Source organism: Delphinus delphis, chromosome 1 (assembly GCF_949987515.2).
Source record: "Delphinus delphis chromosome 1, mDelDel1.2, whole genome shotgun sequence".
In the NCBI taxonomy this organism is placed as follows: Eukaryota; Metazoa; Chordata; class Mammalia; order Artiodactyla; family Delphinidae; genus Delphinus; species Delphinus delphis.
Window position 1 is genome coordinate 160848707 of NC_082683.1, and position 27992 is coordinate 160876698.

The 27992-nt window shown below is 54.6% G+C and overlaps 1 protein-coding gene across 6 annotated transcripts; it reads right to left on the minus strand.

Moving 5' to 3' along the window:
* Window positions 1-929: 929 nt before the first annotated feature.
* On the minus strand, window positions 930-27931 carry PSEN2 (presenilin 2). Of its 6 annotated transcripts, none has more exons than XM_059997316.1 (14): window positions 27913-27931; window positions 26922-27045; window positions 22971-23055; window positions 22389-22424; window positions 18286-18482; window positions 15845-16059; window positions 14423-14564; window positions 12222-12289; window positions 11301-11521; window positions 10190-10288; window positions 7572-7655; window positions 7110-7211; window positions 3256-3374; window positions 931-1962 (listed from the first exon to the last, which is right to left on the minus strand). In XM_059997316.1, exons 5-14 carry the CDS (start codon window positions 18460-18462, stop codon window positions 1807-1809), a joined length of 1383 nt encoding a protein of 460 aa, XP_059853299.1. In that variant the 5' UTR covers window positions 18463-18482; window positions 22389-22424; window positions 22971-23055; window positions 26922-27045; window positions 27913-27931; the 3' UTR covers window positions 931-1806. The 6 variants fall into 6 exon arrangements, with proteins under 6 accessions (XP_059853317.1, XP_059853299.1, XP_059853291.1 ...); XM_059997308.1 differs by lacking the exon at window positions 27913-27931 and adding an exon at window positions 27797-27878; XM_059997298.1 differs by lacking the exon at window positions 27913-27931 and having other exon boundaries at window positions 26922-27714.
* Window positions 27932-27992: the final 61 nt, after the last annotated feature.

A 27992-nucleotide genomic window follows, 5' to 3' on the forward strand; every position in this document is an offset into this window, starting at 1 on the left:
GGTTCTGGGTTCCCCAGTCCCCCAGCGGCTCAGGGACCACGCTTCCGCCTGCAGAGTCTCCTCAAGCATCTTTGTTTTCTCACCAGTGGTTCTTGCCCTTTTGCCTTCTCACATTTGTTCCTTCCCGGTCTTCATATTAATCTTAACACCTAATCAGGGCACCGTTCACCTCTCTTCCCTTCACTGTCCATCTCTACCTTCTGCTTTTACCTCTAAGTGAGGCTCCACCCTCAGCACCCTGGTCAGGCCTTTGACAAAGGCCTTTTAAGCCTAACGAGTCAAAACACTTGTCAGATCTCCTCTTTGGAAGCCCCACCCTGAGACTCCTCTTTCAAAGATAAACGTTGCCCTACTTGCCAAACGGAATGAGTTTTTCCCAGTTTTTCTTCCCCTTGAATCTCCAGGGAGCTTTCACTATCACGGCCTAGCTCTCATCGTCTTAAAATTCTCCCTACCTTTGGCTTTCGAGGCTGTGATGCCGCCACCTTGGGTGTCACCTGCGAGTCAGTCACAAGCCAGTGACAGCTGTCCGGATTGAACTGCCACCCCCAGGCCAAGCACGCTGGCCTCCCGGCTTCCACGCCTGCCTCCCTCGGCTCTTCTACAAACAGCCCAGGGGAAAAGGAAGCTAAGTCAGACACCAAAGTGCACGATTTTTTCATCTCTTTGTGATACCCAGACGGCTCCACGGCTCCTGCGTTTCTAGGGTGTCTGACAGCCGCGCTCCCTGCGGGCCCAGCGGCCTGCTCTGCAAGGCCTCAAGGGGCTCAAATTCCGGTCTGGAGGCTGAGGTTCTCTTTGCAGCCCATGAAACATGTAGAGAAACAAAGGAAAAACCCATCTGCCCACCTCCCACCCCCCGCAGTGCCCAGAGACAGGGCCATAGAAGGAAAGGAGAGCAGGCTCCTGGGCTCCCACCTGGCCCCCACTGGGCTGCTTCTGTTGGGGACCAGCCCTGCTCTCTCACTCTGTGTTTTGGCGACAGCCTTGCAGTGTTTCTGAAGACAGCCAGCCGGGTACCCGCCCAGCTGTCAGACAGTGGGCCTCGGGAGTCTGTGAGCACCTCTGCTTAGGAAACCTAGTTAAAGAAACGATCGCAGAGATGGGGGCAGTTAAGCCTCTCTCCTCACAACTAGGCAAATCTCTTCCCTTTTGCGCCCAGGGCATGTTATCCCAGGATGCCGGGAGAGGGGCCCACACTGATGAGCAGACCAAACCCCAACACTGCAACAGGATTCATCTATTTATTGATATTAAGACACTTCCCAGCAGTAACTGCTTTTAACAAGGACTCTAAAGGTAATAAAATGATGACAGCATCATAGACAAAGCGTTGGTGAACATTCCTTGCAGAGAAAATTGGCTTTTCCTCTCCGGCCAGAGCGAGCAGGCGCTACATGCCGTCCCAGGCGTGACCTCCCGGTCCCGAATATACGCGCCCCGTCCTCCGGCTAGGCCCTCAGAGGACTCCAGGCTGTGGGGCGAGAGCAGGGGCCTTCCCCAAGCCCCTCCCACGTCTCAGAACCTTCCTCAGCTCCTCTGGACCGATTTCCCACGTCTCCTGTTGGTGAAGCAAATGCTCACGAAGGGGTGAGCCACGGCCTGGTGACAAAACAACCAGCACCAAAAAGCTGGTCCTTCCTCTTCACAAAGTAAACACGACACTTTTTTACTCTCTCCCCGCTTTTTTTTTTTTTTTAAGGAAAGAAAAGTCTTAAAAATATATGGCACTAGAGTGTACAACTGCACAACTGCATCCAGTTACCGTTTCTTCCAGCTTCCAGGCCACGGTGCCCAGGCTTCCCCTCAGATGTAGAGCTGATGGGAGGCCAGGGTGTCCATGAAAGGCCGTACCAGGTTGTCTGTGGAGAAGTAGAAGATTAGCCCGAACGTGATGGAGATGGGGAGGGCGGGCAACGCTTTCTTGAACACGGCGAGCAGCAGGAGGGTCAGACACAAACCCTGCAGGACACAAAGGCGAGGGGGTTGGTGGTGACCACGGGTGTGGACGGGGGACGGAGAGCAGTCAGTGATGGTAGAGTCCCTGGGTTCAGGAGCCCTGGACGCCCCGTCATCTTCCCTGGTCCCCTCAACAGCTCTGTGAGGTGCCTGAGGGCAGGAGTTCTCACCCCGTAGCAACGCCCTGCACATGGACGGGTGAACCAGAAAGCCGGCCTCCTGACCCCTAGAACGGGGTTGCCACTACCAGACTACCTCCCCTGGCTGGCTGCTGGAGGGATGCGTGACCTGATGGTGAGGAGCTTCCCCAAGGGGACGTATATTTATACAAGACCTGGACGGGCTGGACTGAAAGCCAGCAATGTTCTCAGCAGCTGACACCAAGGGAACCAAGATGCCACGTGACCCCGCCCTGGGGAGCAGGCCCAGTGGCTGCCTATCCTGTTCCCAGCCCAGTCAATGCAGGCAGTGGTCCAGGGTGGGGACAGGAAACCAGAGTGCCTGCCCTATCCCTGGGGAGAGCAGGAATTCAGGGCAGACAATCTGGAAGTGGAGGAGCCTGGGAGTTCACTGCCCCATCCCTGACACACACTGGGCAAATACAGAATGTCTGCAGGACTGGAGCCTCGGCCCTAACGTGCCACGTGCCACCCGGGGTTCACCAGGCAGAACACCGAGTATGCACCGTTCAGAGCCTCCACCTCTCCAATCACCGTAAGACGCTTCCCCACCATGTGTATCTGGCCATGTTAAGTGACATACAGGTCTCCAAATTTCACTGCTGGGGTTCAAAGTGATGGGCCCCCGTCTCAAGTCCTAGGAGTTCCCATGGGGCTTCAGAACCCCATGGTGCCTGGGTGGCATGGAGGGAAAACACACAGCCCTGGCTTCAGAGACTCGAGTTCAAATCACAGCTCGGCCCTCACAGCTCTGTGCCCACGGGCCAGGCCCTCAACCTATTCCGTCTTCTGTAAATCTCAGGTCACCATCCCTGCCTCGCAGGTGCCGTGAGACAGATGCACAGAGCTAGCCAAGACCTTGGCACCCGGTGCACAAGCTCCGTGATGTCAGAGCCCCTGGTCACTGCTCCCCTGTGCTGTGCCTGCAGCTGTTGATGACCAGAACCTCCTGTAAACCTCGGTCTCATCTTGAGGATCTTCTTGGCAACCCTGCCCAGCCCCTCCAAGGGATAACAGCACCTGAAAAGTCCCCTGGGTTCCTGGGCCCCCCACCAGACAGACCCTCAGGGGCCCCACTGCCCAGGGCTGGGCGGGGAGCATCCCCCAGCCCACTCACGATGAGGATGGCCACAAAGCAGGCCAGCGTGGTGTTCCAGTCCCCACTGCCCGTGGCTGCCGCCTTGCCCACCAGCACGCTGTAGAAGATGAAGTCTCCAAGGCCGAGCTTCACGCCCCCTGTGTGGTGGAGACAGAGGGAATCCATAGGTCTCGGAAGCCCCAGGAGGAAGCGGCAGAGAAGGCTGACCCCAGCCAAACAACCCAGGTTCTCTGCCCAGCCCAGGGGCCAGAGTCCTAAGGAACGCAGAGGGCAGATGGGGTAGTGTGACTGCCCAGCTCACCTCACCTGGACTCTGGGACAAGGACTGGCTGCCTTGAAAGAACAGCAGCCAGTGGGAAAAAGGGGGAACCTGTAGTCTGAGTGGCTTGCATTCTGGGCTGTACAAAGCCAGCATTTCTGATAACTCGAGTAAAACTGGTGTTTGGCGGGCTTCCCTGGTGGCGCAGTGGTTGAGAGTCCACCTGCCGATGCAGGGGACACGAGTTTGTGCCCCGGTCCGGGAAGATCTCACATGCCGCAGAGCGGCTGGGCCCATGAGCCATGGCCGCTAAGCCCGCGCGTCCAGAGCCTGTGCTCCGCAACGGGAGAGGCCACAGCAGTGAGAGGCCCGCATACCGCAAAAAAAAACCAAAAAACAAACTGGTGCTTGGCACTTGGTTAAGACAAGAGTGAATAAAATGCATTGCCTGGGGCTGATGGGAGGCTACCCAACTGAGCGCTCAGTTTGAATTATAAATGCTTTTTAGGAAATTTAATTTCACTACTTTCAAGAACATGTACAATACCTGAGGTTCTCTGGAGACTCATGTCCCTTAAAAGTACGTAAATGTACATTGTAAATCAACTAAACTTCAATTAAACAAATAAGTAAACATAATTTGTAACTAGTGTATCCATTACTGATAAGGAAACAAGAGCTTCTAGAATGCTTTCATTTGTTTCCTTTCGTACAACTGCCCTGTACGCTTGTTTATAGGATAATTTTATTCATCACAGACAATAAAAATGTTTAAGAAACAGACTTGAATTGAGGAGGTCTGCATCAAGGAAACATGCTCTGTCCTGTCTGCCCCCCTCGCCTCCCTTCTGGGCTCCAAGCAAGAGGCCCCTCACCTCAGTCTGTCCCTTCCTCCACAGCCCCTCTTCTCTGACTTCAGTTTCCTCACTTTGGCTCCTGCCTCGGCACAGAGCAAACACTCCAGTTTCGTCACCTTACAGAGGTGACTTCTCTTGCCGTGCCTCCTCTCGCCGCTACCCCCACTCCTGCTTCCCTGCTCTGCCTGCCCTCTCCCCTCCCTTCTCTCTTCTTTTTCAATCAGTTCTTTCTCAAAGGAACTGCGCTCACCTCCCAGGCACTTCAGAGACCTGTGGCGGCAGGTCCCATGTCCCCCAGCCAATGTGCTCTGGCCAGGCCACCGCCCGGCCCCCATGGACACCCTCACGCTACCTGTCTCAGCGCCCTGTCCCCTGGCTGGCTACTCCCCGGGGTCCTCCACAAGCGCCCTTCCCTTCATCCCGTAAACGTCGCCCACGCTGTCCCTCTCGCTCTCCATTCTGACCCTACACCTTCCCTGGGTACCTTCTGGGGACCCGCAGTTCTGACAACATGTATATCCTGGTGACTCCAACTCGGGTCTCCAACCCTGACCTTCTCGAGCATCGCTCCCCTTCGTGTGTCCGTGGCGTCTCCATCTGATGTCCTGCAGAGCCTCCCACCTTCCCCCGTCACCCTCCACGCCTCCCTGCCCATCCCTTGCCCAGCCAAGTCCTGTCAGTGCGGCCCAGGCATGTGGTAGCACCGCCTCCTCTCAGCCTGCTGCCTGAGCTGGGCCCTCATGACTCTTCCCTCACCTGGTCCCCCAGCAGTCTGTGTTCCTTGCTGCTGCCCGGGATCTGTCTGGGATGCAGCTCTGCTCACTTCAATTCCCTGCAGCAAACCACTAATGGTTCCCCACAGCCTGCGGGATGAAGTTCGAGCTCCTGTGAGTGCCGTGCACCCTTGAAGGTCCGGCCCCCAGCTGCCTGGGCCACCAAACTGCCCCGAGCTCCCGGAAGGCCTCCTCCTCTCTCATCTGAGCCTTTGCCAATGCTGCTGTGTAACAAAGAATCTAACTGGCCTTTGTCCCTGGTTCCAGGAGGGAGACCAAATCCTTGGAATTTCCCCAGTAACAGAAGTGTCTGTTATTCAGGAGCCCCTTGGATCATTTATGCAAACGAGAGGATCAGGACGGCGCTGGTCTCCAGAAAGACCACGTGGTTATGTGATAAGGGGGCTGGGACTCTGGGCCACACCAACCTCTGGGGAGGAGAGGGAGCCTGGAGATGAAGTCCAGTCCCGCGAGCAATGTGGCTCTTCATCTGGCTGGTCCTGATTTGTATCCTTTATACTAAAACTGTAATTCTAAGTTTAGTACTTTCCCGAGTTCTGTGAGTCGTTCTAGCAACTTTTCCAACCTGGGGGGCGGGGGTTGTGGGAACTCCCAGATCTGTAGCCAGTCGGTCAGAAGTGCGGGTGGCCTGGAGACCCCCAGGACTTGGGGCTGGCGTGTGAAGCGAGGGTGGCCTTGTGGACTGTGCCCCGGTGGGATCCGCGCTGACTCCGGGGGCTCAGCGTCAGGCCTGGGCTGCAGCCTGGCAGCCTGTCTGCCGGGTGACCGACTTGTCCTTCCAGGCCCACCTCGGCATCATCTTCTTCCCCGGGTCTGCCCTGAGTACTTTATACCTCACCTCCTCCCACCTGGGCTGCTCCCACGGGGAACTTCTCAAGGGCAGAGGCTGTTTTAATCCTGCAGCACCTCCCTGTTCCCACGTGCCACCCGGCACATAGTAGGTGGTACAGAAACGTGTGCTGATGGAATGGCTATTTTAATCCCCTTGGGAACACAGCCATATGTTAGAACGTCTTTGGGTGTGTCTTCAGGACGGCCTTCCACACCAGCTCCTTCTGCCCCCAAACACCCGGGGCTCTGCCTGGGGGAGTCTCCACCCCAGCTCCACCGTCAGTCCCATCACGGAGCCGTGCTGTTGGCGCTGACCTGCCCAGCCCAGCTGGCCCTCTGAGCCCAGAGCCCACGCCTGCGTCCCCCATGGCTGCATGGGGACGTCCTCAAGCCACGCAGGTGCACACTCGGCCAGCCACAAACCTGCCCTTCTCCCTCATGCCCCTCCTCCCATGCAGCTCAAAACCCTCCCCCACCCCCCACGGCTCCCACCGCTCACGGGACACAGACCAGATCCCCGTTTTGATCCAGAAGGCCCCTCAAGTCCCTGCCTGCCTCCCTGCCCCGTCTCTGCACTCGGGTCTCAGCGTCCTGCCTTCACTGGCTCTAACTCACCGTGCCGTCTGCCTCAGGGTCTCTGCTCCCAAGGTCCCCTCAGCTGGAAACGCACCCCCGCTGTGCGTCCCCCTCTCCGAGTTCCAGTGGCTCAGCCTCTGGAGCTCAGCTCAGAAGTTACTTCCTCAGGCGACTTCCTCGGACCCCTTGAAACAGGTCATGAGCCCCGTCAGCGCTCCCCATCACCCCGTGTTCTCCTTCACGGTCCTCCCGGCTCCGGGGAGGGCGGTCAGTGCCCACGCCTGCGTAGCTGCGTCCCCCAGAGCTGCGTCCGTACGACCGCCCCCCAGCGCAGAGCGGGCACGCAGCTGGTACTCAACCAGTGTCTGCCCACACACGAGGTGCAGCCTGGGCGTAGAAGTCCCCGTGGCCTGCCGACAAGGCTGCGCCTTTGCAGGCTCCTCCTCGACTTTGCGAAGCCGTCTCTGATGTGGAAGGGGCTCCTCCCCTCGCGCCCTCCTCCCCTGACCTCAGGGGGCCCCACCCGGGCCCACGCAGACGGTCGGGACACCTTACTTTCCTCCTCCTCCTCCAGCTCCTCCCCCGGGTAGCCAGGCAGGGGGGGCGCAAAGACTTCAGGGTACGAGGGCTCCCCCAAACTGTCACAGGAGTCCTCTTCTGGGTGTCCGGTGTCGTGTGAGCAGGGAGCAAGGGAGAGAGACGACAGCCCGTCAGACGGTTCTCTGAGCTCAGGGCTCCCCTGCCCTTACCATCCCCCTACCCCCCACACCCAGCCCGACCCAAAGAGGATTCTCCAGTCCACACACAAGGGAAGGGAAGGGAGAGGAACGGGGCGGAGGCAGAGGAGCGCGGTCCCACCGCACTCGATCCCCAGGGCGTGCGTGTCCGGGGGGGGGGCTGGTCTTCCCACCTGCCCCTCCGGCCCTCGTGCCTCCCGCAGAGGCCAGGCCAGGCTGAGCTGGATGTGGTGAAAAGCCGCCCCCGATGATGAGAGGCTGTCAGCCCCCTGATACTCACCCATCTCTGGGTCGTAGGGGAGCTGAAGGGCTCCCTGAGAGGAGGGGTCCAACTTGGCCATGCCCACTGTCCACACCATGGCGGCTGGGGAGGGAGAGAAGGGTCAGGCCTCAGGCAGTACTACCTGTGGCTGCCCCCAGGGCCTGGGAGGCAGGCGGGCCAGTCTGTGTCCCCAGAAAGTCTGCACAGGACCCTCAGTTCCTGTGGGTATTTGCTTATGCCCCACTGTTAGGGGGCCGCTGGGGGTCCAGACTCACTGACCAGGTGTGGGCAGACGATGCTTCTTCCTGTCTTTTTTGGCCTCCTCACAAAAACAATGATAATGTTGTTAGTGAACAAGTTTGGTGAACTAATTATGTTTTTGTTTTATTGTGGTAAAAAAACATGTAACATGAAATATGTCATCTTGACCATCTTTAAGGGTACAGTTTAATAGTGTTAAGTATACTCACACTGCCGTGAAAGAGATCTGCAGAACTTCTTTTGTCTTGCAGAACTGAAACGTTGTACCCACTCCCCATCCCCCAGCCCCTGGCAAGCACCATTCCGCTTTCTGTTTCTATGACTTTGACTACCTAAGATACCTCGTATAAGGGGACTCATACAGTATTGATCTTTCTGTGACTGGATTATTTCACTTAGCATAATGTCCTCAAGGGTCATCCATGCTGGAGCACGTGTCAGAACCTCCTTCCTTTTTCAGGCTGAATAATAATCCGTTCTCTGTATATACCACATTTTGTTTATCTGTTCTTCCATCCACAGACACCTGAGTTGCTTGCATCTCTTGGATATTGTGGAGAGTGCTGCTGTGAGCATGGGTGCACAAAAATCTGTTCACGATCCTGCTTTCAATCCTCTTGGGTCTATGTCCAGAAGCAGGACTGCTGGATCCTGTGGTACTAACATGTTCTCTCTCTCTGGCCTAGAAACTCTCTCCTGAACTCTTATCCCATCTCTCCAACTCTCCATCTGAATGTCCAGTGAGCATCTCAGACTCAACATGCCCTGAATGCTCTCAACAACTGCCCCCCAACCCGCCCACCAGCCTTCTCCTTCTCAGTAAGCAGCAACTCCATCCTTTTTGTTGCTCAGGCCCAAAAAACTGACAGTAACCTTGACTCTCTTTCTTACAACCTGCACCCCAACCATCAGAAAATCTCGCCAATTCTGCCTCCAAGATGTCTGCAGAGTCCAAGCACATCTCAACGCCTCTACTGCTGCCCTGGGGCCAAACGCCAACATCTCTCTCCTGGATTATTATTCAGCCTCCAAACCTGGCTCCTGCTTCTACCCTTGTCCCTGATACAACCTTCGTGGTCCTGTTAAAACGTAGTCAGGTCAGTCCACAGTCTTCCAGTGGCATCACATCTCACTCAGCAATAAAAGCCAAGTCCCCACCATGGCCTGAGAGGATCTGACCTCCCCCGTTCCCCGCTGGCTCCCTCTGCCTGGCCTCAGGGCGCTCCGAGCACACCAGGCCCACGCCCACCTCAGGGCCTTTGCACTTGCCGCTGTTCCTTCTGCCTGGAGTTCTGTCACCAGATATTCCTAAGGCGGGTCTCTGGTCAAATGTCACCTATGACACAGGGCCTCCCTGACCACCTTCTGTAAAATAGCACCCCTCACTGCCCTGGAGTCCTTCACGCCCCCCCCCACCGCCCCCCACTTTATCTTTCTATGGGGCTCTCACCTCCTGACTTAGTTTGCCTGTTGGGTCCCTGTCTGCCTCCCCTCCTAGAATGTAAGCTCCGTCAGAGCACAGCAACGGCAAGCGGAAGTCTGACACGGCTCAGTCTTTCCAAACACAGTCTCTGCTCATTTTTTAGGCTGTGCCTGGAATGTGCTTTCTCACCCTGGGGCCAGGCCGCCAGCGGCTCTCCACGACGAGCTCGGTTCTTCATTTGTATAGAGTGCCAACTCTAGCCATCATAGGCTGTTTCCCAGTGCGCCCTGCAGACAACTGAGCCCCAGAAATTCAGGCTCTCTACGTGAATAACAGAGGGGAGGGCATGAAAACCACAGCGCAGTGAGCTCCCCGAGGCCTGGACCTTGTGGATCTTGTTTCCATGGCAACCGCAATGCCCAGCACAGCGCCCACCACGAAGTATGAATTCGATGCATGTCTGTTGATGCCTATGCCTTTATAAGTACAAATCCCCGAGTGCACTGGCCCCGAGGCCAGCAGCAACCCCGAAGGCATTCCCTTCAGAGACTTCACTTCAACCAGCCACGAAGCTGTTGAGGCAGCCCAGGGAAAGGTAGGCGCACCCTTCCCCCCCAGACCCCCACCCTAAAGAGTCCCTCTCCAAAGTCCCTTATCAGGGGCCTGGAGGGCTGAGTCGATGGCCTTGGGCTCATGGGAACATGGCCTATAGCCACCACGTGCCACTGGAGCCAGGTGGGAGGAAGCTGCGGGGCAGGACCACATTCCCTGGTGTCCTCTTCCTGCTCTGACTTTCCAAGTTTCTTCCTGTCTAAGAGCAAGACACAGCCCACCTTCATCTCAGAAGGTGGAGCCCTCCTGGTCACCGAGGCTGCCTCGTCTCCTTTCGTCAGGGAAACGGTTAACTATCTCCTCATCACCTCCGAAAGCCATGTACGTATCATATACTCACATGAATATATCAGGGCAGGAAATATGGGCTCGTTTCTCTCCTGGGCAGTTTCTACCAGCATTCTCAGCGGCCCTTTGGGGCACAGCACAGCCACGAGATCTGGGAAAGCAAAGACGCCCTTGGCATGTTAAGAAACATGTTTATTCCCAAGCAGCCCCCAGAGAGGAACCAGCCCTCTGAACACCAGGTGTCGGAGCGAGCGTGTCCCAGAGCCCCAGGCCGAGGCTCTCAGACCACGCCCTGCTGCTCCAGCAATCCACCCCCCCCCCCCCGGGGTTTCAGCCACGATCCTTAGAGCCTGCACTGGCTGGAGCCCACAGTGGGGTCTGAGCGGTGTCCAAACAGGCTAGCTGCAAACAGGGAACTGCTGTGTGCCTCAGAGACCAGAGGATGGGCTTGAAGTCCCACTTCTCTGAGCCCCAAATTCCTTATCCTAACAACGTAAGAAGCAGTACTGGTGATGGCTATCACACTGATACAGGCGGCTCTCCATATCTCTGGGTTCCGTATCCATGGATTCAACCAGCTGTGGATCAAATATATTCAGAAAAATATCCCAGAGAGTTCCAAAAATCAAAACTTGTATTTGCCGCACATCGACAGCTATTTACATATTGTTTATGTTGCGTTATGCATTACAAGTAACCTAGAGATGATCTAAAGTGTTCGAGAAGATGTGCGTAGGTGATGTGCAAATAATACCTCATTTTACACAAGGCACTTGAGCATCCTCGGGTTTTGGTATCTGAGGGGGTTCTGGTACCAATCCGCCGAGGATACCGAGGGACGACTATACTAACTGAAGAGCAGCTAACATTTTGGGTGCTCGTTATTTATCGGTACTGTGCCCAGTCTCAGGGTTGTTCTGAGGAACAAATGACTTCCAGTGTGCAAAGCGCTTAACGGTGTGAGTGCTGTTATTAGTAACCATGTCAACAGTCACGATTCCACAGGACCCCACTTATTTTTTCTTTACAAAGGTGAACTTTCTAGAAGGGGGATCATCCAGGCCTCCCGGGGCAGGGTGGGGGGAGGGGAGACTTCTCAACACCCATCACCCTTGTCCAGCAGTGAGGACTCAGCCCTGGACGTCACTCCATGGCCCACCTACCATACACAGAGATGGCGCCCAGGATGACCCACGCAGACCACTCTGGGAGGTACTTGATGAACACCAAGGCCATGAGCGCGCTGATCATGATGAGATAGGCCTGCTGCAGCACCAAGGGGCCCTTCCAGTGGATGCACACCATGCCCACCGCCCCGAAGTTCCAGACGGTCAGGAACAGGGTGGGGTAGTCCATGGCCACATTGTAGGTCTTGAGCACTTCCCTGCGGGACCACAGTCAAGCCCGTGAGCTGGGAAACTCAGTGGAGATGTTAGACTCTGACACAGTTCAACACCCTTCCATCATTAAGTCCCAGCATGGGTTCTTCCAACCTCTGGCTTCACCTGCTGACATCTCCTTCCCTGTTTCCATGAGCCCCACATGTAACCACTTGAAAAATTTATGAAACGGTGGGGAGTACCCCAACGTCTCATCCTTGGGCTGGTTCCCATAAACGTGCGCCGGCACGGCCTGGAAGACCCTCTGCCTGTGGAAAAGGTCCTTGGAAAAGTGTTCTCTCCTGTCCCTCCAGTCTCTTTGGGCCCCTGGGTCAGGCTGATGTCCCAAATCCAGGGCAAGAGAGATCCCTTTCCCCATAAACTAGGAGGTACCCAGGCCCAGCCCGAAGATCAGAATGTAAATTTTGAGGGGTTTCTGCCCCCGAATCCCCACCCCCGCTGGGGTTCACAGAGAAGCCCCTCTGTGATGGCTCTGCGTTATTTGTTTTAAATCAGGAACCAGAAGGAGACATGTGGCCCAACTCGCAGCTCCACTCCCGTGTCGAGGAGGCCGGGCTCCTGGAGCAGCAACACGGGGAAGGTGTGGAGACCAAGGGGCACCCTTCCCTCCCAGGTCCTTCAGACCCACTCGTACCACAGGGGAGGGGTCTCGAAGGACCCTGTTGCCCACCGGCTGCCACTCACCCAAGGTAGATGTAGGTGAAAAGGAACAGCAGCATCAGGGAGGACATGATCAGCCAGCCGTGGATGAACTAGACGGAAACAGGCAGCATGATCGCAGGCCCCGGTCCTCAGGACTGACGCCCAGGCCTGGAAACCCTTCTTCCTTAGGCTCCTCCCTGACTATGTTGGAAGGTGGCCATTTTACAGATAAGGAGGGCACAGACGCTCAAGGAGTTCTCTCCAGGTAACCCAGCCAGCATACGAAGGAGCTGGAGCTCCTTCAGGTCTGAATACCTAGCACTCTACTCCTTCTGGACACGCCAGGCACATTCCACGCTCTGGAGATAAGGCTGGCAAGGTCTCTGCGCCCACTGGCTGCAACCCAGTGTGAGGGCAGTGAGACAACAGACACACAGACACATGTTAGCATGAAGTGACAGGGCTATGAAAAAAAACCTGGCTGGATAAAGTGACAGGAGACCTACTGGGGTGCTATTTTATTAGACACAGTGGTCAGGGAAGACTCTTGAGGTAGCCTGTTTAGAAGAGTCAGCCCGGGGGGTCACTGCCCACCTGAGGGCCTATAGACAGGTCTTCAGAAAGACACGTTCCTCCTCCCCTGGCCAAATGAGAGAGGGTCAAGGGCGAGGGTGGGGCTGATCCTCAACCAGTCCTTTAGGCAGCCGGCAGCGGCATGGTGGTCACCGCTACCAGCCTCCCTGGAGGCCAGAACCATCGGTCACCAGCTCAGGCCGCTGGGGACCTCAGCGGCCACCTGGTCCGTCTGCCATGCTGTGCGCTCCACCCAGAGGGGAAGGGGCCGCCTCTGGAACGTGCTGACCCTCCTCATCCCACCTGGGCCTGCCCAGTCCACCGTCATCTCCTGCCCGCGTCACGGAGTAAATCTTACTGCACGGAGGGTCGAGCTGCCTCTTAACAGTCCCTGGGAGTGGTCGCGTGACCCCTGCTGACCAGAGCAGTGCCGGCTTTTCACTGGCCATGCTCCTTCTAGCTTGTCCTTACGCGTGCTGTATCCTCTGCTCCAAACACAAAGCCCTCTACCCTGCTTCCTGCCACCCACGGCCATCCCTGCCCCAGTTACGAACTCTGCCTTTATACAGGTAGCTATTTACTGAGAAGCTCCAGCTCTCGGACACGCCCCCCTCCCACCGCTCACCCCCCCACCCCGTCACCCCCGCTGGGACGGGGCTCATCCCTCTAGACTGAGCCTCCCCATCTGTCTCTACCTGCTCCACAGATGGCAGCAGCCTAATATCAAGTGCCGCACATGCCTGTGTGTGAACGGTTTTAAATCAGGTAACGTCTAGTTCAACTTCCGTTCAGTCTTCAAGGCTTCAAAGCCTTCCTTGGGAGAAAAGCCTGAAACCCGTGCCTAAAAGCTTACGGATCTCTATGGACGATTTGGGCCACGTGGGACTCAACTCCCCTGTTCCTCCCTGGGACCGCCCCGCAGAGCAGGGGGCCCGCCCGAACATCTCCCAGTGTTGGAAGACCTCGGCACAGCAGCTGTACATCTCCAGCCGAAAGGGAAATGGGAAAATAAAAATAAACTTGGAGGGGAAGTATATTGGGTGAAAGGAGCCTAAAATAGAACATCTCACTTCTTCGGAAGGAGAAGCAAAATAAAATTAACTTCTGAACGTGAGAAGTAACCCTATGAACACTGCAAAGAGGAACTCAAGTAAGTGGGATTATGTGTAAGTTCAAAGGACAGGAGTATTAGGTAATCCATGCGGGGGGCAGAGGTGGGGTGGGAAAGAGTACAGGCAAACCTCAGCGAGGTTGGGTTGGGTTCCGGACCACGATAAACAGAGTACGCAAGAAAGCGAGTCACAAATTTTTTGGTCTCCCACTGCACGTAAAAGTTAACGTTTCTACTATACTGCAGTCTATTAAGTGTGCAATAGCATTATGTCTAAAAAAATTTTTAAAACAGCATCAATTGAAAAATTATGCTGTTGCAAAAATGGCACGAACAGACTTGCTCAACGCAGGGTTGCCACAAACCTCGAATCTGTAAAACACGCAGTGTCTGTGAAGCCCGATAAAACGAGGTATGCCTGCACCAAAAATCAGGGTCTATTTTACAGAAGAAAAATGAACTCTGTTTTAAAAAAAAAAAAAAAAAAAGGAGCCAGGGTTGCTGCCAAAGAGGCACTGAGGCATGGCAGGCAGGAGGAAGCAGGCGGACTGGCGCTCACCTTGTAGCAGCGGTACTTGTAGAGCACGACCAGGAAGATGGTCATGACGACAATGACGCTGATCATGATGAGGGTGTTGAGCACGGAGTTGAGGAAGCGCTGGCCCACCGAAGACGTGTCCTCGGTGAAAGGTGTGTAGATGCTGAGGAAGGGGCAAGGGCTAGGTCTCTGTGCCCTGCCTGCTTGTACGCCTCACCCCCAGGGAGCCTGGACCTGGGGTGCAGGTGCCCTGGGCACCCCTGCCCCTCAGCACCGTGCTCTGGCTGCCCTGGCACACGCTGCCCACCATCCCCATGAGCTGCCCTGCCTTCCCGTCTCCTGGCTCCTGACTTTGGCCTATGACTGAGCCGCTGTAGCCGCACGGAAGGGCCTGGCTGGCCTCACCAAGGCCTCCCCTGGCCCCCACACCAACTCAACCCTCCCCTGGAAGTGCTTCTCCCTGCTGACCCCAATCCCCAGCTCTGGTCCAGGGAGACCCAGCGGTTCCCTACATCCACTTCTTTATCAGCCCCATCGAGCCTAGGACGCCTCTGCCCCCCACTGCTTCCCCTACCCACACCCAGCGTAACCCCATAGCTGCACAGGCAGCTAATAAACTCAGAAGGTAATTCATTGATCCCTCGCTCTGGACGTAGGGAAACAAACTGCCCGCGAAGCGCTCAAGGTCTCTTAACGCTTTTCACCTGAGCTGCTCTGAGTACCCCCCCCCCACCACCACCGCCACCAGACTACAAGCTTCCTGAGGGCAAGGGCTTCTTTCTCTACTCTTTTCATTAAAAAAACCATAAACAAAATTTAACAAAAACTCCCTAAAAAAAAAAAAAAAGATGTTTAGAGAAGGTACTCGGCAGCAATAACCACAGGGAGGCTGGGGGAGGGAGCAGAGAGAGCCCTCCCATTTCCCCAGGCTGCTGCTTCTGCCTGCGTTTTCTTTATTAAAAGAAACAAAGTCTCCCGTGCGAGGCTGGAAGTGAGCTAAGAAATCATTGGTCCTCCTTGGTTTACATTCATGGGGATATGAATGACGAGGCCCAGAGAGAAAGCAACTTGCTTGTGGTCACGCAGGGATGGGCGGTACAGCCACACCTGGGACGGAGAGCTTGCCTCCTGCAGTGAGACCCAGCGTGCCGGGAGCGCTGCCCGGCGGGTGGCAGGTGCTCTCTAAGCCCTTTATGTGGATCAACTCACTCAATTCTCCTGGTAACCTTGTTATCAAACCCATCATACAGACGAGGAAACTGAGGCCGAGAAAGGTTAGCAGGGTACCCAGGCAGGTCACACAGCCAGGAGGCAGTGGGCGGACCAGGGTGTGGACTCGGGCAGCTCCTCGGCCCTGCTCTTCACTGCTGGCATGGGGCCGACACAGGCTGCACTCCCCTCCCCCAGCTCCCTCTCCCCCTCCCCGCCAAGCCCCCCACTCACAGCTGTCCATTCTTCTCCGTGTAGAAGCGCACGGACTTGATGGTGGCCACCACCACGACCATGCACAGCGTGACAGGCACGAACAGCATGATCACGTGCTTCGCCCCGTATTTGAGGGTCAGCTCCTCCTCCAGGCCTGGTGGCCGCCCGGGGACCCCGCTGCAGACGTAGCGGTCAGGGTCCTCCTCATGGTCCTCCTCGCTCTCCTGGCCTCTCTGTGGGAAACCACACTGTGAGGGCCACGGAACGCCCCCCCAGAGGCCTTAGCGACGTGGCGCATGAGTGTTTTGGAACCGGAAACGAGAAGTTTGAATGTTGCTTTCCAGATGTAAGAACCAGTCTATGGGCTGTAGTTTAGATGTGGGAGTGGCGGAATTGCAGGACATTTGAAAAGTTTATGAGGACAACGAGAGATTTAAGTTGGTGCTGACCACCACAGATTCAGGAGGGGAGGCCACTTTGCTGTGGACGAGGACGGTCCACTTAGCTGTGGAAGAGGACGGTCTGCAGAATGGGTCTGGGGCATGTCTAAAGATCTGTCCCCTCCCTCAGTGTAGGGACTCAGGATGCCACTCAGTTCTGTTCACATGGCCACACTAATTTGGCAGGCCAGGTGATAGGAGGAGGGCAGAAATTAAACTCTGTTGGTTGAAACGTCACAAACTAGAATGGTCAGCACACATGGGGACGTGGGGACTGTCTCTGATTGTGAATAAGACACTGGGAATTTGCAGAGCAAGAAATTACTTTGAACTTTTTGCACCCCGCCCCGCCCCCCCAAAGCAAGCATGCAAGATTTGCAGCTCCGAAGCGAAGAGGCGAACTGGGCATCAAGCATCTGGGAGGATCTGGGTTACGGATAAATGATGAGGCGGCGAAGGAGGACAGGACGCCAGGCGCTGGCACACGCTGATCTGCAAGGATTTGTTTTGGAATCGTGGCAATTCAGGATCATTAGCTGCTCTGTTAATTACATTAACAGCCAAGACAAAGCCAAATGAAACAAAAATCAAAAGTGGCTGTTCTTTGGTATCAGTTCTTCGCAGAGAGAATCCCATCTATATATTCGTCTGAGAAAGAAAGGAACACTTAATGAACAGGAACTGAAATAGCTGAAATGCATAAAAACTCCAGGAGATAAAAGACAAAGCAACTAGCAAGAAATGGGCGAAGGAGTAGCTGTGCAGTGGTCTTGAGCCGGTGAGATCTCTCTCACAGCCCAGAGGAGGATAGGAGAAGTGAGCTCAAGTTTCAGCAAAGGGAAATAAGCCTGGCTGGAAGAAAAAATTACTATAATGGGCAAAAGGAAGAATGGAATTTAGCAAATTCAGATGTTGTGTTACCCTGATGAGGAGGGAGGTGGCTTCGCTAGATGACTCTCCCAAGTATATCCTCCACTTCATATGTTACAACCTCCTGCCCTGCAGGCTGCGGAGGCAAAATCACAGTGCAGCCCACCCCTCCTGCCACGGGCTGAATGTCTGCGTCCCCCAAACTCACATGCTGAAGCCTAACTCCCAATGTGATGGTGTTAGGAGGTACGGCCTTTGGGAGATGATTAGGTCACGAGGGGGGAGCCCTCACAAATGGGATTCGTGCCTTATAAAAGGGGCCCGAGGGCTTCCCTGGTGGCGCAGCGGTTGAGAGTCCGCCTGCCGATGCAGGAGACGTGGGTTCGTGCCCCGGTCCGGGAAGATCCCACATGCTGCGGAGTGGCTGGGCCCATGAGCCATGGCCGCTGAGTCTGTGCGTCCGGAGCCTGTGCTCCGCAACAGGAGAGGCCACAACAGTGAGAGGCCCGCGTACCGCAAAAAAAAAAAAAAGGGGGGCCCGAGAGAGCTCCCTCACCCCTTTTGCCAGGTGAGGACACAGAGAGAAGACAGCTGCTTATGAACCAGGAAGTGGGTCCTCACCAGACATCAGATCTGCCGGCACCTTGATCTTGACTTCCCAGGCCCCAGAACAGTGAGAAATAAATTTCTGCTGTTTATAAGCCACCTAGTCTATGGTATTTTTGTGATAGCAGCCTTGAACTAAGACACATCCCCAGCTCAAAAGTCAAACATGAATCAGGTAACCTCTTGGTGACCATGTCTGGCCATCTACCAAAAAGGTTCCCTCTAGCAGTTTCCTCCTACCGTCCTTTCGTCTCTGCGCTGCCTGTCCTGGCATCCAAACTCACTCTCAGGTTCCTGTGGAAATAGTAACCTGCACTAGGAAGGCAAACCTAAGGGGCAGGGCCAGGATGGAGAGAATCACTCAGTCCATCGGGGAGTCGATCTGTAATAGGCTGTGTCTGTGCAAAGTCTGCTATCAAGGCTTCACAGACCTAGGATCCACCATGGTGGACCACCTGCCCTTTTGGCCAATTCTCACCTTTACTTTCCCCTCCCTCCCACATCAGGGAATGCCTGGTTTCTGTCCACTGGGACCCCAGGTACCTGTCCGGAGGCCTTGGACTGCTGGTGGGAACCTACCCACTGGGCGGCACCCTCTCCGTTCTCCAGGCCCTGCCTGCCTTCCTGGCAGGAGCGCGGCATGGGGCTCTCGGCTGACATCAGGGACGTCCGCTCGTCACACACTTCTTCCTCGCTGTCAGAGGCCATGAATGTGAGCATGACCCTACCTCCGAAAGTGCCTGGAAAAGGAGCACAGGGGACCTTGTTCCACTCTCCTGCGAGGCAAAGGCAGCAGAGGGTGAGAGGCGGCTTTAAGACCTGCACAGCCCGCAATGACCACCCAAGACGCGCTTGTCAAAGGACTACTATAAAGCAACAGTCCCCAGGAGCCACTACTGAGGCTGCAGCAACCTCGAGAGGGACTGGCTAGAGGAGATCCAGGCCACAGGGGGCAAAACCCCCAACTAGAAATGTCAGAGCCCCTCCAAACTGCCAGCACACTCACTCATTCAATCAACAAACGTCTGTTCAGCACCTATCGTGCGCCAACAACACTTCTGTCGTAAAAAATTAAAAACCAACCATCCAACGTGACAAATTATATAATCCAAGTGTTCATCAAGAGGTACAAAAGCACAAAGAAGGGACTAAAACTCAGAGATCAGGAGTGTTTTCTGGAGAAGATAACGTCATCTGACGGAGACAGATTTTCCCAGGGGGGAGGGAATGGCAGAGGGCATGAAGAATGTTCCCGCCTGAGCCCAGCACTGCCGGGGTTGGGATGGTGATGCTGTGGAGGTGTGAAGGGTCTCTGGTGCCGAGTTCAGGAGGTGTGCTTCGTCCCCCGAGGACAGAGGTGACAGATCAGATCTCTGGTTAGAAATATCAGTCTGGCCACTGACTGAAAAGGAGTAAAAAGAAGGAAAGGTGACCTCCCTGGAGACAATTGTGGGTAGTGAAGAGGGCCTAAGGTGGCAAGAATGGATGGGAGTAAGGAGAGAGAATCCAGAAAGGGTAGGAGGTAGACAGACAGGACCAGATGTGTGGGACAAAATGGGACAGAGTCCAGGACTAGGGCCAGACAGGGAGTAGGATGGGAGAAGCGGAAGAACAAGGTTTCAGAGGAAACACTGTGAATTTGATCCAGGAATCTGCTGAATGTAAATGGGTTAAAAGGGTGAAGATGCCTGGGAGGCAGCTGAGTGCTGGGGCCTGAGGTGGAGATGAGAGTCATGAGTTTAGAAGTGACGGCCACGGGAGCAGTGAGCCGAGACCACGAGAGGCGAGCGTGTGTGTGAGTGTGTGTGTGTGAGTGTGTGTGAGTGTGTGTGCGCGTGTGTGCGTGCGTGCGCGCGCGCTGGGGAAGTACAGCTGAGTGTGGGACCCACAGGAAAAAACAAGGCTGTAGGGACCATACGGGAGGGAGCCTGTCCCCCGGGACTGCTGTGCCGCAGTGGTGCGGGCAGAGCAGCACCACTGGGAAGCCGGGGCAGCCCGGAGCCCTACCAACATCCTGGGCAGGTCAGCTGGGCTAGCGGCTGGGCCAGCTCCCCCGTCACCTGCCTCCTGGGACCCTGGGGCAGCCTCACGCCACTCGGCACAGTCAGGTCTGCTCTCAGCTCAAAGTTCATCTCCACGTCAGTTGCCTCCAAGAATTTATGATTTTCAAATGGAGCAGGCAGGTTCCTTCTACTGAGTCAGCCAGCTCTGTTCATCTTGGCAGGGTCCGAGGCTGCTGCTGTTTTTGAAGACAGTGCCCCAGGCCGTGGCCTGGATTACTCCCAGCTGGACTTCTACTCCATCCCCAAGTACAGGCCTGCGGCAGAGCCTGACTCAGCTCACCTCACAGACTCGGGCCCTCACAAAAGGCTCCCCCGTGGCTCTCACAGGGATTTCAGAATGAACACGCTAAGCTCCCTAGGGTTCAGCAGAGATAAGACAAGTACAGGAGTGACATCAGTAGGAAGTAAAGTAAAGCAGCTGCGGGAGGGGTGACGAGGACGCTGTGTTACTGCAGTTAGACTAAGGTGGAGACCAGGGAGGCAGTGGTGGGAGGTGGACCATCCCAGGGCGGGGCGTGGAGGCCTGACCGGGGAGGGGGAGCTGAAGCTAGCAGAGGGGGCCAGCCAGGGTTTTGGTGCTGAAGAGGGATGTGACCAGAGTGCGCTCTGTGGGAGCAGAGGGCCAGCTGAGCCCTCCTGCCTCTTCCCGGGAGGCCCCAGGACTAGTGTGGCCTAGGGCCCAGGAGGCGGATCTGCTTCTCAGCGCCCAGACCTGGGACCAGCAGAGTCTACCTCAGAGCCCAGCTGGAGGGGACACGGCTTTGCAGCCCCACAGGCTGTGAGACCTTGGGAAGTTCCTAGCTTCCTTCATCTACAGTAACGGTAACGAAAGAAAACACTTAATGGGGACCCAGGAGGGAAAACTTCAAAGCGCTCCTCCTCTGCAAGGCTGGGCCCCGCCAGAAAAATCCCAAACAGACCCCTGCCTGGACCCAGGAGATCCCCTCGCTGCCCACTCTGGCAACGGTGAGTCCATTCTGACTCAAAAAGGGGTACCCGCACGCAGAGCTGGCTGCATTTCTGCAAGCTAAACCGGGACACTCCAACTGGAGCAGTGCAGCGGCTCTTTCCACACTTTATTCTGTAGCACGTCAGATTTGTTAGGGGTGTGAATTAATAATTTAGTTACGATCTCACTCCTTCTATTCTTCCCACGCCTCTGGAGGGCCTGTGATTTGCCTTTACCACGACTGGAGGAGCAGATCAGGAGTCCCTGCATCTAAACGGCAGGGCTGCACTCCCAGGGCAGAGGGCAAGCTCATCCTTCAGAACCACAACAGCTGCAGCATCCTGGCTGCCTCTTCCCCTAGTGGGGAGATGGACAGACAAGGAGTGAAGATGCTTCTTGGAAGGAGACAGGGAGCTACGGGGCGGGTGGGGACAGAAAAGCACGGGACCCGGATCAAGTAAAGTCCTTCCAATTTCCATTTCTTCAGCCAGTCACCAAATCCCAGGAATGCACTTCTGCCTCCCGAAGTCTGTGAAGGACGCGCCCAGGGAGAGTGAGCTTAAAAAAGGACTGTATCCCTTCCATGCAGCATCGCATTGCACAGAGGCAGGAAGTCAGAAAACTACAAAACACGCTTTTCCATCCACCACATGTAATTCATGGCCTCCTCGCGAGAAAACAAATGCTCCCCGAGAAGATTCCTTCCCTCCTTGCGCTCTGCCCAGGACTCCCAGAAAACCAGGGCACAGAGGGGCTGCAGCAGGGAAGGGCTGGACCTGGCTGTGGCTCTAATCGCAGCCCTCTGGGCCTGGTGGTCATGAGCAGAGGCGGAGGTGCCTCTCGGAGCTCCTAGCACCTGAGGGCATGGCTTAGGACTTTGAGAAAGCTGTAAGATGCTTGAGATGCTGTTTCTCAAAGTGGTCCAGGCCACCTGAGGGGTGGTGATAGAACAGCTGCTGAGCACTCACTATGCACTAAACACAACAGTCAGGTACGGGGTACTGCTATCCTTTTCCATTTCACAGATGAGGGAACAAGATTTAAAAAGTGATAGGTTCAAAGTCATCCTTGGACCTAGGTGGTCAGGTTCTGGGCTCTTAAATGCTACGCTAGGGTGCTTATTTAAAATGCAGATCCTAAGTTCCATCCTGGCCAAAGGTCCAGGGATCTGCATTTTGAGATGGTCCCTGGGCAATTCTTAGGCTGGTATTAGACCTTCCCTGGAGCTGCTGACAAGTAATCAGATGCCCCAGCCAGGGCCCAAACTTGGTACTGGAAGTGTCCAGTTACAGTTCACCTCCCTGTCTCAGGGGCAGGGCGCCTCGCTCACCTAGCTTGGCACACCTACTGCCCTGTACAACTTGCTCGCTGAATGGGGGCGTGAAAGAACGAACAGTCCTTCCTCCTGAATACCCTGTGCCTGGTCAGAGAGCCACTGGGGAGGCAGATGAGCAGAAGCTTTTCAGACTAGGAGAGCCACAGGGGGAGAAGAGAGTGGTCTGGCTGAAAAAGCCCCCAAGCAATGCCCACCTCGAAGGAGGGTGTAGTAAAACTGGGGCTCAAGCGTCGCTGGTACCAAATGGACCAGCCTTTCTGAAGGCAGTAAAAATCGAGGGCTTTAAAAACATTCATACCTTTTGATCCTGAAATGCTACTTCTTGGAATTTGTCCTAAGAAAATAATAAAAGATTTACATAAAAACATGGTTGTTGCAGTCATTTATATATTTTTTTTAAAAAGTGAAAATGACCAAGATGCCTGACTCTGTATGATAATATATCCATTTGATGGGATCTAACATATGACTACTAAAAACCTCACTTCAAAGAATATTTACTAACATATGAAAACAAGATGTTAAATTTAATAGATATAAAACTTGACATACATAATTATCTGAATTGTCTTAGAAAATGCATGTATATGAAGGATTGGCAAGAAATATTACAAAACATTAACGGTGGTTATCTTTGGATAGTGAGATTGTGGGTGATACTTTATATTTTTCTGCATTTCTCAAAGCTTCTATAATAAACATGGATTGTGCCTGGCATTTTTTGTAAAGCTATCAATTTTTTAAAGGGAAATAACAAGTATCAACATTTAGACAGATTTTCTTCCATCCCGCCTTCTCCCACATCCTCTCTCCCTGGACTGGGGGGAACAGATGGACTCGGGAAGCCTCTTTTACACCTTCTCCTAACCCCTCTTATTACCTGGTTCCTGAAGGAGAAAAGAGCAGCTGGGATGTACTCCTTTTGCTTCTAAGTTGGAACTGAAGACTGATGATACTCTGCAATCCTTGGAGGGAAAAATCACCACTCAAATGTATGCAGATAAACAACCTTCTTGCTAGATGTTTCTCCACATCAGAGCACCAGTGACGCCAAGAACTCCTGCCGGGAGGCTGACTCACAGGCAGGTGCTGGTGGGACTGGGTGACTCTCCTACTGCTGATGTCAAATCCTATCAACCACATAGCAACCGGCTCTCCGTTCTCTCTGACGGAGCAGCGGGAAAATGCAGAGAAGCTAATGGGAGGAACAGGTGCCTAAGACTGCATTCTGGAAACCCTTCCCAGAACAAAGCACTGTGGCTGAAAGCTCCTTGGATTAGGATGTAAAATCAAACATCCAAAGGAGCCACTGCTCACTCCCATTAATCAGCTGAATGGGATCCAAATGCTGAATGAGCCAAACCAAGGGAGTGTGACCCAGAGAATTTCCCCAACCTTGCTGTGTCAGCAGTTCCTGCAGTTATTACAGAAACCCTGGTGACCCAATTTCCTCAACCTGATTTTCATTTCAGAGAAATGCAAAGGTTTTGACCTTAAAGTTGAAGGCCAATGGACCTAAGTAGGAAATCGATCTTTAAATGTCCTAGTAAACACTAGTGCCTCATGCAAAAAGATGGAAATTTCGGCTCCAAAAGAAACTTGGGAGTCACTGCACTTAAGACAAACGGGTGGTCAGCAGAGAAAGGCTTGCATCTGGGTACTTGTTTTTGCAGGCCTAGCTGAACAGTGCCCCTCACTTCCTTTCATCATTGAAGGATAGTTGACTTCTAATATTACAGTAGTTTCAGGTGTACAACATAGCGACTTGATAGTTTTATAGATATTCCACATAACGTTATTGTAAAATACTGGCTATATTCCCTGTGCTGTACATTACATTCTTGTATCATTTACTTTATACATAGTTGTTTGCACCCCTTAATCCCCTTCCCCTATCTTGCCCCTCCCCGTTTCCTTCTCCTCACTAGTAACCACAGTTTATTCTGTTGGTCTGTTTCTGTTTTGTCACATTTGTTCATTTTATTTTTCAGTGCTCCCTCAAAGAGGGTGGCATTGGTTTTAAATGGGCCTCTGTCTATGGTCACATGGCTACTTCACAGAGCTCCCATGACCCCTGGGGTGTTCCCAGCCTTCCCTCATACTAAGGAAGAATTTCCTGAGCTGAGGAAATTCCCTTAGAAATTCCCACAGCTTGCCTGCCTGTCTCCCCCGGCCGTGTACTGGCCCTGGCTGACCTTCATTCATCTGTCCATCCACCCTGCCCATACTCTGATGCACATCACTTGCCAGATGGTTCTCCCCAGCACAGGGAGGTGGGCTCCGCCGGAGCCAGGGCCTGAGTCCCACAGGGAGGCCCTGAAGTCCCACTCCGCCCTCCCAAGTCACAGGCCCCAGGCGACCCTATGGGGCCTCCTGAAACCTTGACCCAGGCTCTAGAGTTACCTCTGTCTGCCCTTTCCTACTCAGAAGTTCCCAGGAAACATTTTCTCTCATTTCCTGAAGGAGCCTGGAAAAGGGGCGGTTTGGAAGTGGCACAGGGAAGCTGGGAAGGTGGCCACCGTTGAGTAGGGCCCAGAAAAAATTGTGGGGTTTTGTTTGTTTGTTTTAATGAGAAGCAGTAAGCCAGTGGGCAAAAGCTGAGCCTTAGAAACTAGTCAGCTAGCTGACTGATGTGAACCACACACTGGGACAAGTGGCCCGCACACTCGGGCCACTTCACATGGCCCCTGTCCTCTTCTGTAAAAAGCAGGATAGGCACACTTTGCAAGATGACTGTAAAAACTAGAGATAATGTGTAAAGTGTCTGGCACAGAGCTCAATAGACGGTAGTTATAATGAAGATGAAATAAAGGCAGGGACTCAGTGAGAAGGGATAACAGAAGCCTGTTGATGGCCCTCTTGGAAAGCTACGATCTGCTAAACCACCAGACACACGAGTTGAGCACCAAGGTCACGCCTCATCCAGGCCCCGGGTGTTTCCACTTTAGCCCCAGTCCAGGGCACTCCGGCAATGTGAACATTTTGTCAAACAAAAGGGCAAGTCCGTAGACTGATGTCAGAGCTGGCAAGGACCTTATAGCCCATCCGGTCAGCACCCCATTTCCCATTTAGGGAAACTGAAGCCCAGAGGGACAAAAGGACAAAAGGTTAAGGCCCATGACCAGAAGCCACAGTTACAGCTCAGGTCTCCAAATTACCAACAAGGAGCTCTTCTCTGCTGCTGTAAAGTACTTGTGAGGGTCACATACTCAGTGGCCCAGGACCATAGTCACACAGGTAGCCTACAAAACACAGACGAGGTCAGGATATGTCTCAGCAGATACGGTACCAGCAGAAAGTGAGCACCCTTTAATTTTTCTTCCCACTGCTCCAGAAGACTGTATTTTAGCAAAGACAAATCAGCAACCCATTCTCCCAGGCAACGAAGAAACTGGACAGAAATGATCTCCCTCCCTCACACCTGGTCCTCCCTGAGGAACAATTTGAAATTACTTTTCCCCAGACTGTAATAACACAGCAGCCTCACCACCTCCAGGTCAAGAAGCCAACACTGATTACACAGGGCTTGAAGCCCATGTCAGATCCGGCCAGCTCAAGGTGCGGAGAACCTCTCAGGTCCTGGCCAGGGGCAGCGTGGAGGGTGTGCCAGCCTCAGAGCCCTTGTATTCCACCCCCAGCCCCACCCCCAGCTGCTGCAGTCCAGGAACAGGTGGAAATACTGGCAGAAACATTTGTTATCTTGCCAGTCCCCAACTAAACAGTGTCTAAAAGTCAAATCAACAGCTGAAAAACAGCCAAACATGCCTTCAATAAAACATAATGTGACCTACACACACTGCTTTGGTTTCTTTATAAAAAATTTTTGTTTTTGTTTTTTGCTTTGCCAGATAGTTGCTAATGGAGACCACAGAGCAATGTCCTGGGCGGTAGTGCAGTGACATGGGTAGGGCATGAGTGTGGGAAGCCTCCTGTGCAAAAACTCAAAAGATGAAGAAGACACAGCCAGCTGGGTTCAAATCCTGGTGCTCACAGCCATGGAAGCCACACAACAGGACAAGCTGCTTGTCTCCCTGAACCTCAGTTTCCCCTTCTGTAAAAGGGTTAAAAATAAGAACTGCTTCAGTGTGATCGATGCTCTTAAGACAACTGTGACAACCACTGTACAAAATGGCTTTTTATTGTATATTACAAACCTAAGTTATGTTATTGTCATTATTACCGTCAGTGACTTAGGGAGAGGCCAAGGTAGGTGGGAGCCTCTCATTTGGCAAAGCCTGGGGGTGCAGCGGGGCTGTGAGTAGCCACAGGGAAGCTCGGGGGGAGGGGCGACGGGCCCCCAGGCGCATCTGAGCGGCAGCCCCTGGCCACGCTCTTCTTTGTCCTCCTCTTCTTCAAACAGACAGGCTCAGGGCATTCACCTCCCATGCATGCACATGTCAGACTCTAGACTTGGTGCACGGATACTTCAACACCAAACGATACAGAATTTTTCCTAAAAACCTGACACAACCACCATCCCACTCCACAGCAACATTCCACCAAGACCCCCACCCCCAGCCACTGCCCTGAATGCTCCCTCGCACACCCAGGGCACAAACCTGGATGGCCTGCCTGACGGGTGGCTGAAGCTGCAGCTCTGAGCTGGAGACAGGACCCGAGGCCCTTTCACCAGCCGGGCTCAGACAACACCGCTGCCAACACGTTTCCTTGTCCCACACAGCCACATTCACACAGAGGGGAACCTGAGGCTCACACACCGGAAGCAGCTTATACGAAGCCTTTTAACTACTGCCAAAGGTCTTGGCTGAAGTCCTTGGAGACTCAGGTGTCTACAGAACGGGGTCTATGTAGAAGGCAGGGGCATCCATACCGGAAGCCGGGGTCTGTACCGATCAGTTACTCTCAGGACAGGCTGGCAACCCAAGTTGTCAATTTTGGGTCAAGTTGGCTCTGCAACTGTTCCGGATGGGATGGATGCCTCTCGGGTTCTCCGTCTGTAAATGAGGATGCAGGTACTGCACCAATCCACAGTTCGTACCGTAAAAAGGGAATACTCATTAAGGCACAGGCGGGGGCATTTCACCCAACTGTCAAAGGGCCGAGGTCTAGTTCCAGGGCTGGACAACAGAACTAGAGTCCAGGACAACGGGTTCTAAGCTTGGCTCTCATATAGCCGATCTGCGTGACCTTGAACAAAGTCACTTTAGCTCTGTGGGCTGAGTTTCTTCATTGATAAAATTTTCTTCAGCTTCAAAAGCTAGATTCTGCAAGTCTCCTTGCAGCTGTAAATGCCTGATAAAACGGCCAAATACCAATGATAACGAAACGGGAGTCTCCAAGCCCGGACCTGAGGTCCTGTTCCTCACGTACGCAGGAAGACCTCCGCCTCCCCTCCTGCCCCCGCCAAGCACTGCCCGGGCCGGGTGCCACAGGCCGGCAGGACTGGGCGCCCATTAGGTGCCAGCCAGGAGGGAGGAACACAATGCCGCGTCCGCACGCCTTCGAGACCCACGTGCACTGCTCCTTTAAATGCCCCGGCCCTGTAACAGCCCGCACCGCGTCCACCCCGGCGGGAGCTCCAGCGGCCGGGTGGACCGGGCCCTGCTGAAGGCCCGAGGCCTGGGGCCCCTCCCCGCGCTCCTTCCACTCCCCAGTTCCGGGCCGGCCCCGCCGCTGTCCCGGCGCCCTCCCCTCCCCGGCCACTGGAGCCGCAGCCCCGGAACCCTCCAAGGGGCCGCGACCCACCGCCGCGAACGGCGTGCGGAGGGCAGGGGCCGGCTCGCGGGTTGCGGCTCCACCCCGTGTCCTTCGAGCCGCGGGCGACCGGGCCGCGACCCGCGCGCGCGTTCCAGCCCGCTCACCTGCTCCGCCGCGGTGCTCCGGCATTGTTTACGCAGCTGGCAGAGCGCCCGCCGGACCCGGCGCCGGCGCAGACCCCGCC